Source organism: Monodelphis domestica, chromosome 6 (genome assembly GCF_027887165.1).
Source record: "Monodelphis domestica isolate mMonDom1 chromosome 6, mMonDom1.pri, whole genome shotgun sequence".
NCBI classification, from domain to species: domain Eukaryota; kingdom Metazoa; phylum Chordata; class Mammalia; order Didelphimorphia; family Didelphidae; genus Monodelphis; species Monodelphis domestica.
The window spans coordinates 63,940,563-63,959,085 of NC_077232.1; the positions used below are offsets into that span (position 1 = coordinate 63,940,563).

The following is an 18,523-nucleotide window of genomic DNA, read 5'->3' on the forward strand; positions in this document are numbered from 1 at the left end:
CTCAATGATCTGCTGTCCGTTTTCTCTGTCAATGCCAGGGTTTCGCCAATGAAAGGAAGCAAAAACTGGAGCAGCAGTTACAGAGCATCATGGTCTTAAACCGTCAGTTTGAGCATGTGCAGAACTTCATCAACTGGGCAGTCTGCAGTAAGAACAGCATCCCCTTTCTCTTCAGCAAAGAACTGGTAAGGGAGCTCCAACACTTGCTCCTGCCCCTGCCCCAGCCCCTGCTCCATCCTGTGCCCCACTCTCTGTCCTTACCTCTGCTCCAGCCTCTAAAACATCTCCCCCTCTACCTTCTGGGTTCAGATAAAGCGAGTCTAATCCCTTTCCCCCTTTATAACCCTTGAGCTTTCTGAAGGCACTGATTATGTCCACATGTAGGGCCTCTGCTCTTCTCTCCATCTCCAGTCTTCTGTACCTCTCCCTTCAACCAAAAGGCTTTTAATTCCTAGCTCAGTGCTCTTCTCGTTACACTGCATGGCCTCTGCTGCTAGAATGGTTTCCTGGGAAATTTAGGACTAGAGAGCCACTCCAAATTGAAGGTGTTCGGGTATGTAGCAAGAAGAGATTTCTTTGGGCATCCACCCCAAAGTGCTTCCAATCTTTTCGTTGCTAGGGAGCTAACGTTCTTCTGCTCACTCCCTGAGGGAAACACCTTCTAGGATGATGTGCCATTCCCCTGTTGTTTTCTGCTCAGTATACTGTTTACAAGGCAAATTACCCTGTGGAAATCTCATAATGAAAACTGTTTATAAGAAGATTAATTATCAGGTTAGTCTTACTGCTCCCTTTAGCTAGTCCAGGCCACACACAGACCAGGCTTTTACATCCTCGATCCCTCTTTCTACTACCTCCAGTCCAATTTAGATCCCTCTGGTCAACTGAAGTGGCAGATTCTCTCTTGGGCCCCCTCAACTCCTGATAGAAACTGCTTTCAACATAGCCACATGAGCCCCAAGTCCAGTGTTTCTCTGGGATTCTGGCCACAACATTTCCTTGGACTAGACTTTATGCCAGGATAGCTCAGGACAAAGTCCAAGAGAGGCTTTTCTTAGTTTCCTTTACTCTAGCCTTCAGACTTTATGAAATCAGGTTTCTTCAGTCCCATTTTATTTCCTCTTTTTTCCTTCTTGTCACTAACCTACCTAGGCAACATAGTACTCATCGTCCCCATTTCAGGGATTCATTGCCTTCTCAGTACAGCATTATAGTAAACATTATTTTATTTAAAAATCAATTATATTGTGATTACTCTGATCCCAGGAAATCCCCCTCTTTCTTATGGAAGATTGTGGTTTTTTGTTTTGTTTTGTTTTGTTTTTGCAACAGAGCAAAAATGGGAGACTTATAGTATATACCAATGGAAAGCCAGAGGAACTTAAAAAAACAAACAAAAACCCTCTTACTTTCTGTCTTAGTAACAACTCCAAGTCAGATGTTCAAGGGCTAGGCAAATGGGGTTAAGTGACTTGCCCAGGATCACACAGCTAGGAAGTGTCTGTGACCAAATCTGAACCTAGGTCCTCCTGGAAGAGAAGCCTTTTAAAAAAAAAGGAGAAAAAAAATAGAGAAGTAGAATATACATCCGTAATCCCAAAGTCTTTATATCTTGTCTGATCTTCATATCAGAAATGAGAGATTTCTTCACAACATTCCCCCAGAAGGAAGAAAAATCCTTATTTTAAACAAGGATTCTAGAACCACAGCAATCAGAACTAGAAAGAATCTTAGAGACCATTTAGCCCAACTCCCTCACTTTATAAGAAGGAAGCCAAGGCCCAGAGATGGGAAGGGATTTGCCCCAGGTAACATAGATAGTAAATAGTGGAGCTGAACTTTACACTTGGGCCAGAGAATCGTAGACTTTCTGAATTGAAGGGGACCTCAGAGGCCATCTGTTCCAACCCTTCAAAATCTCTTTTGTGAGATACTTAACAAGTGGTCATTCAGCATTTGTTTGAAGACCTCCATGTCCCAAAGATCTCCTGAGATAGCTCATTCCACTTTGGGAAAGTTGTAGGTGTTAGGGAATTTTTCCTTATATCAAACCTAAATTTTCTTCTGTTTATTAACCATTCCTTTATTATGTTCCAATTTTTTTCTAGGAACTGAACTAAATCTTCTTTCTCCATAGTTTGCATATTCTCTCTTTTGAAAACTAAAACAATATTTTCTCCTTTATAATCCTTTGGTGTGAGATACAGTATAATGGAGTAGATAGAGACCTTGGAGAGAAGACCTGGGTTGAAGTCCTGTCTCTGACACATATTGGCTTTATGACCTTGGGCAAGTCACATAACTTCTCATTGCTCTAGGCTAAGACTATAAGTTCAAGATAAGGTGGAAAAACCCTTTTATCTGGAGTTGCCCACTCTGATCACAAGTCTAAGCCCAGTCTTCATTCTTTAACTCTGTTGTGCCTCTCTTGTTCTCCCAAGCCTTTCAGAGATCTCTGAAAGTGGCTCAACAATTACACTAGCAAGTTCTTTCAGGTGCTTAGGAAAATTCCAGGAGGTGCTATCTCATTATCTCCCCACTTAGTATCAACTCCCATTAGCCATTTTTGTTCTATCCCCTCCAGTTCAAAGTTCATTTTCATTGGCACAGAATGTCCAAAACAGAGTTGAGTAGCTCTTTCTTTTCTTCATCCATCTTCTTCTTTTCTGAATATAGCCAAAAACAAAAAACTTGTTTCCTTTGCTTTCCACACCAGCCTCAGTTCAGGTTAGCATTCTTGACTCTGTTTCTAAAGAACAGTGTTCTACTTTTGCATTCATCCTCTCATGTCTGCTTTCTTTTCTATCTTCTGTCAATGCCTTAAAAAATCTCAATTGGATGATGAGGATATATATTGACTCTTTAGACAACTGTCTCCTTTCCTTTTTCATTTAGATTTATCTTTAGGATTTTATCTCTGAAAACCCTAACCCTAACCCTAACCCTATCTATCTAACTTTCTATCATTTTTAGGCCACAATTTTAGTTCATAGATCCTCCTTAACTTTTCTTTCTTTTTAAAGGCTTTATTGATGTTTTTTACATTGCTGTCATTGACTAATCCTCCAGCTTTCTCCTCATCCCCTAGAGAACACTTCCTTGTAATAGAGAAGTACAGAAAAGGCTCCAGCACCCCAGACCAACATACAGACCATATCTGATGGCACAATTTACCTTTCCTACCTAATAGTCCTCTTAATTTGTTACCAAAAGGAACAACCTATCTGAGGTCACATTTGAACCCAGCACCTCCCATCTATCTCCAGGACTGCCTCTCTATCTATTAAACTAACTATCTGCACTCGAGGGCAGATAATGTACAATGTTATTCTATTCTCTCTATTACCTATCTTGGGTTTTCTAGATAAGTTGTATATATAATATCGTATTTAGTGCCAACTGTATAGCAGGTACTGTGCTAACCCCTTTACAATTATTTTTTCATTTGATCCTCACAACAACCCTGGGAGGAAGGTGCTATTATCATTACCATTTTATAGATGAGAAAACTGAAACAAACAGAGATCAAGCCCAGAGTTATAAAATTAGTGGGTGTCTGAGACCAGATTTGAACTCCTGTCATCCTGATTCCAGGCTCAGTGCTCTATCCACTTGGACCACCTAGCTGCCTTTTTATGAGTATTCTTCCCTTTGCTAGACAGACCTTTCATGTCTATGTTTTAAGCTACAGTCCAGATACCCAAATCCCTTTACCAGACATCTCGGTTCCACATGCCCCCATGATTAATTTTAGCAATTCTTTTCAGTTTCTTTCTGGTGGCATCTTTATGGTATCACCAGAAGTGGGTACTAGTTGTTTGGTCTGTTTGAGAAATCTGTGGAGAAAGAATGCTCCCAGGAGTGTGATTTCCCCACTTCTTTTGTGAGTGAGATGAAGTTTATTTACTAACTTTAAGGCCTTCCAAGATACAAATGCTACTCAAGGTTTATAATGTATGAAATATTCAATTTCAGTTCCAAGTCCTTATCCATTTAACAAATATTTATTAAGTACCTAATGGGTGCAAGACCTCTGTGATAGGCACAGAAGGAGCTATTAAGGATAAAACATAGTACCTGTTGCCAGAATGTAAGGGTTAAAAATTAAAGGGTTTGATTAAATATATGAGTGTGGTCGCCAGAAATTATTACTCAAGTCAGAATGACTTTATAGCAATTTATTTATAAAGTAGAAAGAAAGAGTGAAATTAAGAAATGAGAGGGAGTAGATATTTACTCTGGTCTGGTCTGAACCAGGTAGGGCTTCAGAGGCCCCAGCAAAGGGTCCCAGAGGTAAATTAAATAAAGGTTTTAGCCATGAGGCCTCCTCCAAGACAAGGAGCTTCTCTGGAGGCTAGTACCGCCAGAAAAGCCAGGAAAGGGAGTCAGCCTTTTTCACTCAGCAATGTGGTAGTTCTAAGGGAAAATCGAAGAGCAGTCCAAGGTCCCAAGCCAGAGCACCTTCAAGGTCAAGTTCCAAGGCAAAAGAGCTTGTCACAGGAAGTTCTTGCCACTTTTAAAGACCCTTCCTTTCATCACTTCCTGTGATGAACTGCTGTACCTAAGAGAGACAATACTCAGCTTCCCTATTCCTCCTCCCTCACCTTCATCTCTCTGTCTCAGTCTTTCTCTGCAGCTTGCCCTGCTGTACAACCTCTATTCAGAGACTCTCTAGATTAAATTCACTTAGAAGATTCCTATGAATTTGATTTTTTTTTTTGCTTTGCTGTTGCACTTAAGAGTCAGAATTAGTCAAAGTGATCTTCCTCTGGTGGCTCTGGACTCTCCTGGAGGTTAAGGATCTTCATTTGTGTCTTTGATGCCTATGAAAATGACCATCCGGCTTCTTGTCAGATTGTATTTCAGATGCAGCGTTTATTGGAGACGAGTTGTAACACGGATCCTGGGCCCCCCTGGAAGATCAGGTTTACCTGGGACCCTTCCTTCTGGACAAAGCAGCTGACAACCTTAGGTCAGTCAGAAGGAGACCTCTCTTGTGCTCATCATTGTTGTTAAGAATGCTTTGTGACTCATTGGGGAACTCTTTTTTTCTCGTTGTCCTCCAACAGTTGAAAAATTCAGTGGGCAGGTGAAAAAAGCATCCTCAGTCTGGCCTATGGGTCAGAAAGCTTCTAAAATGCCTACGATTAATAACAGCCAAGAAATCTCTTTTTTGGTACCCTGGGTCATTTTGGTTTCAAAATACACACACACACACACACACATACATACACATACATACACACACACCCCTATTTCCAAATGGATAGAAGTATCTTGCCAATATTTTGAGTTCTTCCATCATTTCACTATCATCAGTTTTAAGAGGAGTCATAGGTTTGTGTTTATAAAATTTTGGAGAGGTTTTCAAACTTTTACTAAAACCTGGATTTTTTTTTCTTTATCAAGAAATCAGTGGGAAATATTTTGGGTTAGGCAATTTTTTTTTTAAAGAACTTGATTTTGATTTTTAAAAAGATGTCTGGGTAGAGTCAGGGTGGAAGACTGCTTGGGTAATCTATGGGCTACGGTGATGATTTTGGAAAACTCATTTTGAATTTTTTCCCCTTTGTGTGTGCCTGGGGATATGCATGAATATAGACAGAATATGGATAGCAAATATTAGAAAAATTTATCTGGTATTTAACTATTTCAATATGTATTGCTACAGTTTTGAAAGCCTTTAGGAGCAGGTAGGTAGCTCAGTGTATAAAGCACCAGACCTGGAAAGGGGAGATCTTAGGTATAAATCTGAGCTCAGAAATTTACTACTTGTGTGATCCTGGGCAAGTTACTTAACTCTACTTGCCCAGCCCTTACTGCTCTTCTGCTTTGGAACCAATACTTAGTATCCATTTTAAAACAGAAGGTAAGCGTTTATTATTTTTTTTAAAGCCTCTGCTTGGGATTCTAGCTTAGACAATAGGTTATTTGTTTTTTGACAGCTTGCTCATGTCAAAAAAAAATTAAAGTTGTAAGGATTTTAAGAGGGCAGCTTGGTACAGTGGAAGGAGGGTTGGATTTGGAGTTGAATATATGTATTTGAGTCTCCACTTTGTCACTTTTTACTTGTGCCATATTGGGCAAATTACTTAACTTGCCCCCTTCAGATTCTAATTTTCTCTTTTCTAAAATGCAGGAATTGAACAAGGTGATCCAAGGTTGCTTTGAACTCTCAATCTATGATTCTATGATAGACTAAAACCTCATAAAATCAGGAATATATTTACATGTGTACACATGTGAATACATGGGCATTTCCACATGTATCTATAGGTTTATGTGTGTGCCTATTGTACACATATGTGTATATATGTGTAAATGTGGCTATGTATGTATGGGAGTGTGTTCTTTTTTTTTAATATAAACCCTTTCCTTCTGTCTTGGAACCAATACTGTGTGTTGGTTCCAAGGCAGAAGAGTGCTAAAGGGCTAGGCAATGGGGGTCAAGTGATTTGCCCAAGGTCACACAACTGGGAAGTATCTGAGGCCAGATTTGAACCTAGGACTTTCTATCTCTAGGCCTGGCTCTCACTGAGCTACCCAGCTGCTCCCCGTGTGTATTTATTCTTATGCATTTGGAACACAAAAAAGGCTGGCAGGAATGTCAGAAGGCATCTTGTCCAACCCATTCCTGTGCAAGAATCTCTTTTCCAATAACAGCCTTAATAAGGAGCCATCTGGCCTTGGTCTGGAGATCATCAGTGATAGGGAACTCTTCATCTTCTATCTTCTAATTTATTCCTATCCTGAATAGCATTAATTATTGAAGAATTGTTGTTGTCGTCAAGGCTGTTGGTCCAATTAAGGGGCAAGAGAAGACTTATGGAGGACGTGAACGTTGCCCACATTACTTGAAGGAAACTCATCAAGACTGGGATTTCCTCTGGGTAACTGGTCTGGATGGAGGAACCAGAAACATTAGGTGGGAGTTACAAGGAGGCAGGTTTCTGCTCTATAAAGGGAGAGCCTCCTGACCATTGAAAATGAGATGGGAGTCAGGCAGAGGCTGAATGCCTGTGTGTCAAGGGGGTTGTAGAGGGATTTCCTACGTGGTGGAGGTCAGACTGGGTGCTCTCTAAGGCTCCATCGGCCTCTAAGAGGTCTATGATGATGGGATTGTGGATTTCTTTCTCACATGCTCAATGACCAGGGGACAGACTGAGCTGAAAGCTTAGGTTAACAAAAGACCTTTTCTGAACTTGTCTCATTCCATATGCACAAATTCAAATGACTTGTTTTATTCTGGAGAAGATACTGAGCTGGCTGCAAAATGTGTTAATCTATACAGTTCTAATTTTGTCCAAACTGAAGATTATCTTATAAAGCAAGCAAACAAAATCCATACTTTCCTAAAGCAGATTTCAAATTGGCAATTTGGGGCCTTCCAAGCAGCACTTTGGGGATTGAGTTACTTCAAAAGCAGCTGTCAGATAAGTTTTCCTGGCTTGAATCCTAGCAATTTTTCCTGTTGTATTCTTTTGATCTACGTCTTTCCAGTCACCTCAAAGGAAAAAAAAAACCAAAAACCCAAACCCAAACCTGAAAGACAAAGGTACCAAAGCAATCCCCCTATTAATCATTTTATTTTTAAAGATTACAGTGATATGGCACCTTCTCTTTAAACTTCCACTGCCAAGATGGCCCCCCCAGAGTATACTACCCCTAAGGTCAGGGGTTCTAATCTGTGGGTGTTAACCACACAAGCACTACCAGTGTTCCTCCCACTGACAGTAATCCATTAGACAAAATAAACTTATAGGAAAGCTCTCTTTGCTGCCAGGGAACTCATTCCTCTAAGCTCCTTCTCAGTTTGGCCTGGAGGGTGAGTTTCTATTCCTAATAATCTCTCCCTGGTTGGGTAGTTCATCCCTGAAACTCTACTTTAGGGATTTCCTTCACAGGAAGCTTCTAGTTTTTTTTTACTTTCTCTCATATTTTAGCTACTGAAATTTGTCCAGGGCTTGACTTTTTAAAGCCTCCAGGGGCCTGGCTTCTTTATTTGCTTGGCCAATTTTCTTGACTTAGTCAGGGAGGTACCCAAGTATCATAAAAGTAGCCCTGGATGTGGCTGAAGTTTTACATTTAGTTTAATATTTCCTTGGCACGTTGTGGTTACATTATGGGCTTTCTGGGGTCAGGGGAGTCAAAGATCAATACTCCTACATAAGATTTACAAACTTTGCACAACTATTATTTTATTTTAGTGGGGAAATTACAACAACCCTCTGAGATAGGTAGTGTATTGTTATTCCTCCCATTTCCCAGCAAAAGAAACTGAAGCTCAGAGATGTTTCTGGATCCTAGCAGGCCAGGACCATTTTAGATAGAAAAGCTAGGAGGTGAGAGCCCAGGTCTTGAATACCAAGCCAAGGGCTACGTCTACTAAAAGGCAAAATACCAAACTCTACCATCTCCAGGACCCAAGGTGGGGTCATTGGGTGTTTCTAGGTTAAGAGTCACAAGGATGCAAAGGCAAGGGAGTTTCCTTGATAATAGTTCGCCTGGGTTTCTGGGGGTACAGTGCCCATGACAGTATTAAAGTTTGAAAAGTTTTCTTAAAAATGACAAAGCCAAACCAACAGTTCCTCTTTACATTGACTTGGTAACACGTTGACTAAAGAATCATTACTCAGATCACAGCTAGTTGAGATTTTCCTGCCTGTTCATCAAACTCTTTAGAAGTGTCATTTCTACTCTTTGTTTTGGTTTTGGGGCTGCTTCTCTAGCCCTTGCCTACTTCCCTCACTCCCAGGATTCTGGATTTCAAGGGCTATTTTTCAGTTTGAGTATTGGATTGCCCTCAATAGAGAAAGAGAGAAAGGGGATGGGTTAGGGAAGGGAGATTAATGAGGTTGATGTGACTGGACACTATGCAAAATCAGTAAGAGTATTTCTCTAGATGTCCCATTCCTAATCATTCAATTCAGCAAATATTGAAGTATCTCCTGTGTGCAGAGCACAGTCCTAGACAATTAGGGGAGGTGCAAATATAAAATCAGGAAACAATATTTAGTCTTGTAGGGACAATGTTACACAGACACATCGTTATAATGACATAATTAAACATTCCTCAGCTTGCTGACTTAGACACATTTCGTCCCATCTCTGGGTTTCTATTTTTCCATATTTAAGATGATAAAAAGGGATTAATGCTGCCCAAGGACCCTTCTAGGTTTAACAATCTGTGTTCTAAGCTGTCCCAGCCGGGGAAGTCTCTGTTCTAAGATTTCTTCCCGCCTGGATCGATGGTCTGGGTTCCAAGTTCCCTCCCAACTCTGACATTCTGTGATTCTCTGAGTCTGTGAGAAGGGCATGAGAGGCACAAATAAAGTTCTCTGGGAGCTCAGCTGAGGGAAAGATCACTTCTTCATGGAGACATCTAAAAAGTGAAAGGTCACCCCTTTGATGTGACTCTGGTTTTCATGTTTAGAGGAATAGGGAGGAAGAGGGCAAGAGGGCAAGAAAATAACTTTAACGAACCTTCCAAAAGCTAATCACTCTGACTTTACAGGCTGTATAACAACGGAAAGTGGACCCCTTCCCCGGCCAGAAGCCCTCAGCTACGGAAACATGCAAGGGTCATCTTTTTATCATGGCCACCTCTCCCCAGTCGCCCAGCAGGATCCTCTGGGCAGCCAGCCACATAAATTCCAAGCTTCAGGGCCATGTTCCACCCCAGTGTGCTGTTCTCACTGCCCCCCAGCCCTCCATGTACACAAAAGCCAGGCCCCACACCCCGGCACCCACCATTCCCAGAGCTTCAGACACCCCTCTGAGATGCAGCCCCCGCCCCATATGTCTGCCCAGTATACGCCGGCAGCACCCCCCAGCGAGAAAGATCAGGCCTGCAGTCCCCCTCCTGTGAAGCTGATGCAGCCCTGGCTGGACCCCCAGCTGCACACAGAGCCAGAGAGCGCCCCCCAGGGGCTGGGCAAACTCTCCCACCCGCAACCCCTGCAGCAGGGCCCACCCCCTGCCTGTTCAGGGGCCCCACCCGCCCACAGCCAACACGCTCAGCGTCCCCTACAGCCCCCCACTGTCCAAGTCCAGTTTGGCCATCACCAGAAACTCAAGTTCAGCCATTTTCAGCAGCACCAGCAGCTGCCGCCCCCTCAGCCACCACAGCCACTGCCCCCGCAGCCCCAGCCGCAGCCCCAGCCGCAGCCCCCGCCACCCCCGCCACTGGCCTCGGGTCAGCATGAGAGTGCCCACGAGCCTGTCCTGCATCCTAGCCTGGACATCATGCACCATAAGTTCGAGCTGGAGGAAATGCAGAAGGACCTGGAGCTTCTCCTTCAGGCTCAGCAGCCCAGTCTGCAGCTCAACCAGACCAAGTCCCCTCAGCATGTGCAGCAGACCATCGTGGGCCAGATAAACTACATCGTGAGGCAGCCGGCACCTCTTCAGCCAGTCCAAGAAGAAGTCTCCCAGGTGAGTCCTGGCCAGGCCAGCCCCTGGGAAGGGCGTGTTCAAGCTGAGCTCTGCCATAGCTCCCAATGTGACCAACCACGCGCAAGTCACGTCACCCCTTGCAGAGCCCCTTTAATCCTGCCCCTACTGCCTTGCCAGAGTATGTGGTGAGGATGGAAGCAGATGCTGGGGGAGGTGGGGAAACCCTTGGTAAAACTGTACAGCTAGAATTCTGTGGAGCTCTTCTCAACTGCCCGCTTGGAAAAGTGAGGGGATTCTGGCTCTAGAACTAGAAAGGACCTTCTCGGATGGTTAAGTGCTTTTTGATTAGGGGAGGCATCCACCCCGGATAACTCTGCAAGTTTTGGAGCCAAAAGACTCTGGGAGAGAGAGTCTTAAGCAAGGGATTTATGAGAGCAAGGACACATTTCTCAAGCCTCTTCCCTTCTCTTCATTCACTCACTGCCTTTCTATTCATCTGAAATGTCCATGTCTATATGGTTCTATGATCTTTGTCCCAAGTAAAATGGAATTATTATGGATTATATATGTATATATATATATATATACTCCCCCTTATCCTGTTATTTATCTATCAACTCTCTGAAGTTTCTTTAGGACCCCAAGAAAAAGAATATAATCTTACTTTGGAATGGAAATCATTATTTCAGGTCTTATTTCATCTGAGAAAGTCCTCTGTAAGAGGAAATTCCTAAAGGGGAAATTTGAAGAATTTGATTTGGGAAATTGAAGCCAGTTTTAGAAAGGAAGAATTGGAGGATATGGGGTGACAGTTTTCTCAACTGGGAAATGAGACAATGGAGTTAGATCATCTCTGGAATCCTTCTTGCTCCAAATGTGTGGTCTCAGTCATTCAGGACCCATCTTTCTCTCTCTTAGGAAGAGCTCCTAAGATGATTGCTAAAGTTTGCCTGAGTCTTCAGCTACCCTTAGTTTCCCTCCATCATGAGTGGATTTCAGAGCTTGGTTGGCTTTCATGATAACACTTTTCTGTGTGGATGGTGAGGCATCTATTAGGAATTTGACTTGTTCCTTGTCTGCTGTACTTGGGAAAATTTATGCTCCAGATAATCAGGAGACTAGAGGGTTCTGTTTAACATTAAACATATCTTTCCAGGGAAAACTAGAATCTCCAGCAAACAAGGCAGGATTTCAGAGAATTAACACTTACCTCATTGACTGGGCCTGATGAAAAACCATGAAGCCAATTGAACTATGAGAGGCAGAAAAACAGTAGAGTGGAAAAAAGAAAAGCTGATTTTCAATGCATCTTTTTACTACTTATGAGAACTTGGCCAAAGGGTTCTAGTTTTGTTATGTAAAGAATGAGAAATTAGAAGAACTCTATATAAAGTCCTCAGGTCCTAGCAATGAGTAGATATGGTGGAACCGAAACTGGGCTGGTAGTCAGTCACAAGGTCTGGATCCTAGTTTTGGCTTTACTACTAACTCACTGTGTGGCCTGGGCTTTAGTTTCATTATCTATAAAATAAGGGGTAGACTCTATGAACTCTTTCCTATGTTATAATTAAAATTAATATATCTACCAGTTATTATTTTTCATAAAGTTTATTAATAGAAAAGGTAGATAAGCATGGAGTTAAATCTCTTTCTTACTTTAAGTTCTCAGACCACGTGCCTCTATTCTATAGACATCTTTCTCTCCCTCACATCTCTGCTGTCTCCCAGAGTCCGTCCCCAAAAAGTCCAGGTATGTTCCACCCACTTTCTTATACTGACATACAGGATGTTCACAGATGTTCATGGATGTAATTCTAGTATGTGAAGAATGTTGATGGACAGGTCAGCAACCCAAGAAGGGGAGGGGATGAACTTCCCTTGACATACTTTCCAAGTTGGTAACCCAAATGACTCATTATATCTAGTTTGCACTTTCTAGGCTAATGTTTACCATTTTTTCCTTTTCCTATCCATATGAAAATAAACCTCTTTCACATTTGAGCCTTTCAGGGTCAAAGGAGTCCACTAAACTGTCCAAATAGATTAATCTAGAGATTATGGGATCATAACTTCCAAGAAGCTTGAGACCCTGTATTTCAATTTAATAAATATTTATTAAACAGCTACTTCAAATTTGAGTTCCTACTCTTTTTCATACTAGTTCAGGGACTTTGGGCAATCACTTAACTACTTTGAAACTCAGTTTCCCCATGATATAAGTCAGATGAAGAAGCCCAGATTTTACAGGTAAACCTGGACATCTTTTGGTATAGCCTCAAATAAAAAAGTTCAGTTTCTTCATCAAAAGTGACTTCTTCATAAAAAAAAAAAATTTTCCCCCCAATCTTTAGTACTATAGTCTTTGTAATGTCCTGCTCATGGAAAGCATTTTTGTTTCATAGCAATAGTAGGAAGCTGTTTTTTTACTGGTTTTCTCGATGTTCTTCCAACTTCAGAAAGCTACACAGTAGAGAAATCAGGAATAATCCCTTTAGCCAGGTCTCTATGAAGGTATTTATTTGCTTGTTTTTTTTTTTGAGAATTAGAATATTAGACTGTTTTGGAACAGTAATTTCTGTTCTTCGTGTTATTTTTTCATTTTTGTAGCAAACATGCTCTGACTAATCTTCTAGAGCTAGGTAGGCAACATCTCCTCAGGGTACTAGGCTACACTGAGGGGTTTGTGGGTGGCATCCTGTCTTGTGCTTGAGCCACTCACTGGCTTTTCTCCCCCTTGTTAGGGGCAAGTGATTAGGACCTCCGTGCTACTTAACTAGTTAACATCAATTAGCTTTTACAAAGAGAAAATGACTTCAAAGTTATAGTAAGAACAAAGATATAAATATTTCCCTCACTAACCCCTGGAAGGAAGTCATGCTCTCTTTCCATATAACCTCAGGATCTGGAGAAATAGTCTCAAAATTGAGTTAAGTTTCTACAGGAATTGATCACTGGTCCCATCAAGTTCATGTCCAGATGTGGCACAACTACCAGATGAACCATGTGTTGACCTTTGTTGGTATGGGCTCAGAAGATCATTCTCCAAAGTCTTTCTTTGCCAGGGTAGCTAAGTGGCACAGTGCCCATCAGGCTTAGCCTTTCTTCTGTTTTCTTTTAAAAAAAAAGTCACTCCTTGCTCCAAAATTCAATTTGTATTCTAATTCCCATGATTCCCCTGGCTCATTCTTTTTTCTTTTTAAGCCTTCTAAAATCTTTTCTTCCTATAAATATATATATATATATATTTTTTTTTTTTTAAGCCCTTAACTTCTGTCTTGGAATCAATACTGTGTATTGGTTCCAAGGCAGAAGAGTGGTAAGGGCTAGGCAGTGGGGGTTAAGTGACTTGTTCAGGGTCACACAGCTGGGAAATGTCTGAGGCCAGATTTGAACCTAGGATCTCCTATCTCTAGGCCTGACTCTCAATCCACTGAGCTACCTAGCTGCCCCCTTTTCTTTCTATCTTAGTAAATAAACTTAAAGACAGAAGGGCAAGGGCTAGCCAATGGGGTTAAGTGACTTGAGCAGAATCACACAGCATCCAAGACCAGATTTGAACCCAGATCCTCCCAGGTCCAGGTTGGATGCTCTATCCACTGTGTCACCTAGCTGCCCCAGGCTGGCTCTTTCAACTTTTTGGAACTCCCAAAGCTAAAGTCTCCACTTCTTTCACCTAGAATGGAGAAATTAAATGGAAATGGAATGGAGAGATTAAAGCCTACTTCTTTGAGCTATGTGGATTGAGGTTGAGAAAGTCCCAAGTCTTTTACTTTATAGCATGGTCTCTCCTGGATACTGTTAGTGGAGGCGTCACCAAATGGGTCTAAATGAAAAAGCCACGCCAGCCTTTTGAATATGCTGCCAATTCTGGCTGTGACGTGGGTTGAAAAAGGTTCCATCCAACTATGTTGTTAGATAATCAGAACCAGTTACAGAAAGCCTATGCACTGTCTGATCGCCCTTCCTTGCCTGTTGTGTCTCAGGACTATGCTTCCTCTCCTCTCCACCTGGAGAAATCTTCCAGGCATGCCATCCAAGTGCCCCTTCCCAATTACATTTTCAGCCACACTTTTTCTGGTGCTTCCATGTGAATGATGCCATTTTATTGTGGATTTGAATCATTCTTGAAACACTTTTCTTCTTGCTAGTAGCCTCTGAAATACAGTAAGTAGTCACTGAAGTGGGTTCCTAAAGCATGTTTCCTTGGAGTAACATCTATCCTTAAAAGCCACAGAATGGAAAAACACCAAAGAGAGCAGTGAAACAATACGGGGATGTGAAACGCAGCATTCAAATGACAGAGAACTAACCAAAGGCAGAGAAGTCAGCTCAGTCTGGACAGTCAGAGGGTCCAAGTCAATCTGGTGTTAGTAGAAGCAAATGCAAATAGTTATTATTGTCACAAATTGAAAACACACCAAAATGATTGCTTCTCTCAAATAATTTGTACAACTATCACCCAAACCAAATCATTCCTCACCACTTCTGCAACGTCTCCAATAAATATGGTCTTTGATGGAAGCCCCCAACTACTAGGGAAGCTCCCCTTCCCTGAAGGTTGCCCATTTTACTTGTAGACTGCACCTTTAAGAGAAAGGTCAGGAATGAGATCACTGCCTCCTCCCACTTTGTTGGCCAAGAGCAAATACGCCACTCCTAATTCCAAAAATTCATTGATAACTTCTTAACTAGTCATGAATTTTGTCAAATCTATGCCTAACTTTCACTCCTAACTCTCTTGGACGGTCTTAAACCTCTTAAGTCTTATTATAAACCTCATCATCATGGAGAATGCTTCAGCTTGGATCCTCACTCCTCCTCTGTACCCTCTGTTGCCTCTCCCATCTGTTTGGAAAGCTGAAGGGTAGAGCAAAAAACTCTTCCCTAAACCTTTCTTTTTAGAGGTCTCCGAATTTTCTAGGCAATTTTTAATCTCCTACCAGCTGCTTTGCTTCTTTTGAACTCCCTAAAAATCAAGTCTTCTCTAGCAGCCCTCCTTCCTTTTTTTTTTTCAGATTCCTTTCATGTATTGTTTTCCTCCATTAGACTGTAAGTTCCTTGAGGATAGGGCCTGCCTTTCTCTTATTTATATTCCCAGCACAGTGCTTGGCACATAGTAGGCACTTATTAAATGCTTTTTTTTTAAATCTTTAAATTAAAAAAACAAACTTTTATCTTCCATCTTGGAACCAATACTGGTCCAAGGCAGAAGAGTAGTAAGGGCTAGGCAATGGGGGTTAAGTGACTTGCCCAGTTAGGAAGTGTCTGAGGCCAGATTTGAACCTAGGACCTCCTGTCTTTAGACCTGTCTCTCAATCCACTGAGCTACCCAGCTGCCTACCACTTATTAAAAGTTTGTTGATTCAACTCTACAGATTACCAGAGCCCCATCCCATCATGCCAGGGGACCTGCCACCTTGAACTCTCCATGCTACTCTCCACAATCCATCTGCCATGTTTGGCTCTCTTCCATAGATATATTCTATGTTACTTTGATGTTTTAACAGATAACACAAGCTATCTGACCCAAATTTATAATTATTCAAGGAGGAGAGAGGGCGTTCTTTCCCAATGGCAAGAAGGGGTTATAATGGACCATAAGCTGAACATCATTCAACACAAAGTCTGCCATTATTACTGAGAAGGCAAATATCATGTGCTCCTTTGAGAATTTCCTTCTATGTAGGTTCTAACCCTCGCAGCTGTAAGCTGTGGGGCCAAGAGCACATATTTACAGCATGTGAAGAGCACATATTTACAGCACGAGGCCTCTTTTCTTCCAAAGGGGGCATTTACAGTGAGTCCTGAAGAAAGGCAGGATGCTAAAAGGCAGCAGTGAGGAGGGAGAGCATTCCAGGCAGAGGGGAGAATATAAAGACATGGGGAGAGGAGATGGGATGTTATGTATGAGGGACTGCAAGTTGACCTCTATCAGTGGATCCAAGAGTGTGTGGAAGGAAGTAAAATGTGAGAAGAATGGAAAGAGAGAAAAAGGTCAGATGGTTAAGAGCCTTAAATACCAAATGGAGTATTTTATTTTATTTTTTTAATTTCAATTAATTTATTTAGCCAATTTAGAACATTATTTCTTGGTCACAAGAATCATATTTTTTCCCTCCCTTCTCTACCCCCACCCTACCCATAGCCGATACGCAATTCCACTGGGTATTACATGTGTCCTTGGTCAAAACCTATTTCCATGTTGTTGGTGTTTGCATTAGGATGTTCATTTAGAGTTTACATCCCCAACCCAAATAGAGCATTTTATGTTTGGTCTGACAGTAGAAGGGAACCCCTGGAGTTTACAGAGCTCAGGGTGCCATCAGATCTAAGCTTTAGCTGAGTCACTGACCATGGTGTGGAGGAAAGATTGGAGAAGGGAGAGACTTGAGTCAGGGAGACTAGTTGGAAGGCCACTTAGCGATGAATCCATGCCAAAGGTGATGAAGGTCTGAACTAGGGGGCATGAGTAGGGAGCAGGTCACGTATGGGGGAGATGTGGGAAAGGGGGAAACAAGAAGACTTGGCGGCTGATTTGACATGTGAGGCGAGTGAGAGTGAGGATGGAGAAGGGCGTATGGGATGGGTGGTCCAGGATGAGCGTTTCCTCCTGAAGGAAGGCTGAAACTTGTCTTTTCCCTTGCAGACTTGTGATGAGCCCAGTGTTTCTGAGGGCCCAAAGCCAGTTCCACCTCTTGAAAGGACTGTCATCCCTCCTGTGTCCCAGGCCATGGTAGAAGATGCCCCTGTCAGCGTGCACCCTTTGGACAGCACCATGCAGCCCTCCTCTCCTAATCCAGTGAGAAAGGTACTGATGAAGTCAGCTTTCCTGAAGCCAAATGGCCCACAGTCAGGCTCTGGTGGTGTAGTAAAAGAGTCAAGCATTGTATGGGGTCACCAGGGTTGGACTGCCATAGAAGGCAGGCAGGACTTGTCCCAGTGGGCTACAGCTTCAGAAAAAAATGGATGAAGGGGTTTAATACTGGGTTTTGGTATCCTTTTGTCCGAGTTCACACTGCCACATTTCTCAAGTCTGAGGAATGCTTCTCTGATTAGAGGAAAAGAAATTAGAGCTGGACAGAAGGGGCTTCTTTGTCCCTTTGGAGTAGGTTCTTTTCAGGATACATGATTTCAACAGTGTAGATACTCTATGTCTTCATAGAGAGATTTTCTAGAAAAAAATTTAGATTTTCTAAAAAAAAGATTCATCACTTAGGGCCCGGTCCTTTGATGATGAATCCCTCTGAACTTGGCTAAGCTGGTCCTTGTATAGATGAAGACATCTTCCCTTGCCAGACTGAAAGCCTGTATTTACAGCTTTGTAGGATGTGCCAGATTTGTGTATTGATGACATAGCCTCCAGGTCTCAGGTTCGTGTGTACACCATAGCAAAGTGGCGCATTCATGTAGAATCTTTATCTGAAAAAGGAGAGAAATGGACTAGGTGATCTCTAAGGGACCTTCTAAGTCTAAAGTCTCAGGATGCTATAATCAGCAAGATAAATGAGGTAAAATATGAAAAAAATTACTTAAAACTTTGACCCCATGGATGTTTTTCCAACTGGCTAGGATTAACAATGCAAACTAATTCCTAACTACATGTGGATGCATGCCCTTTTTTCCTAAGCATTATGCCTACATTTTAGGTAAGTTCCACCTGGTAAATAAATGCTACACTAGCTGTGTGGCCTTGGGCAAATTCCTTCCCCTCTCTGAGACTCTGTGCTGTCTGCAAAATTAGGGGATTAAGCTCATTGAGTTGTGAGAGCCCTCCCAGCTTCCCAAATCTAGGACTTCCTAGATCAGCCTTAGTCCAGAGTTCTGCATCCCCATGGCCCCTCAGGGACTTTTCATCCCCTCCTAAGTTTCCTGAGAACTGTGCCCCATCTCCCCCATCCTCTACTCCCCCACCACACAGCATGACTTGTCAGGCAGGGTTAGATCTGGCTTGCTGGAGGAGCTGAAGGCTGGAAAGGAAGAAGGTTAAAAAATAGAACTTTAACTAGGCAGATTGCAGAAGAATTCTGCGTGTCCTATGCAAATTGATCTAATTGTAATGCATGTTCACGTGGGTCTGTACTAAGTTATGTACCTCAGGGAGCTAAAAGAGAGCTTCTGATGGTGGAAG

The 18,523-nt window shown here is 42.3% G+C and overlaps 1 protein-coding gene across 7 annotated transcripts in view; it reads left to right on the top strand.

Moving 5' to 3' along the window:
• TRIM66 (tripartite motif containing 66) overlaps positions 1–18,523 on the top strand; it is a 125,699-nt gene that overhangs the window by 62,531 nt on the left and 44,645 nt on the right. For all 7 annotated transcript variants that reach the window (XM_056802145.1, XM_056802143.1, XM_056802146.1 and 4 more), the window contains 4 exons: positions 39–185; positions 4,855–4,972; positions 9,515–10,434; positions 17,042–17,203. In XM_056802145.1, coding sequence (XP_056658123.1) covers positions 39–185; positions 4,855–4,972; positions 9,515–10,434; positions 17,042–17,203 — 1,347 coding nt within the window. The remainder of the gene's footprint in view (positions 1–38; positions 186–4,854; positions 4,973–9,514; positions 10,435–17,041; positions 17,204–18,523) is intronic.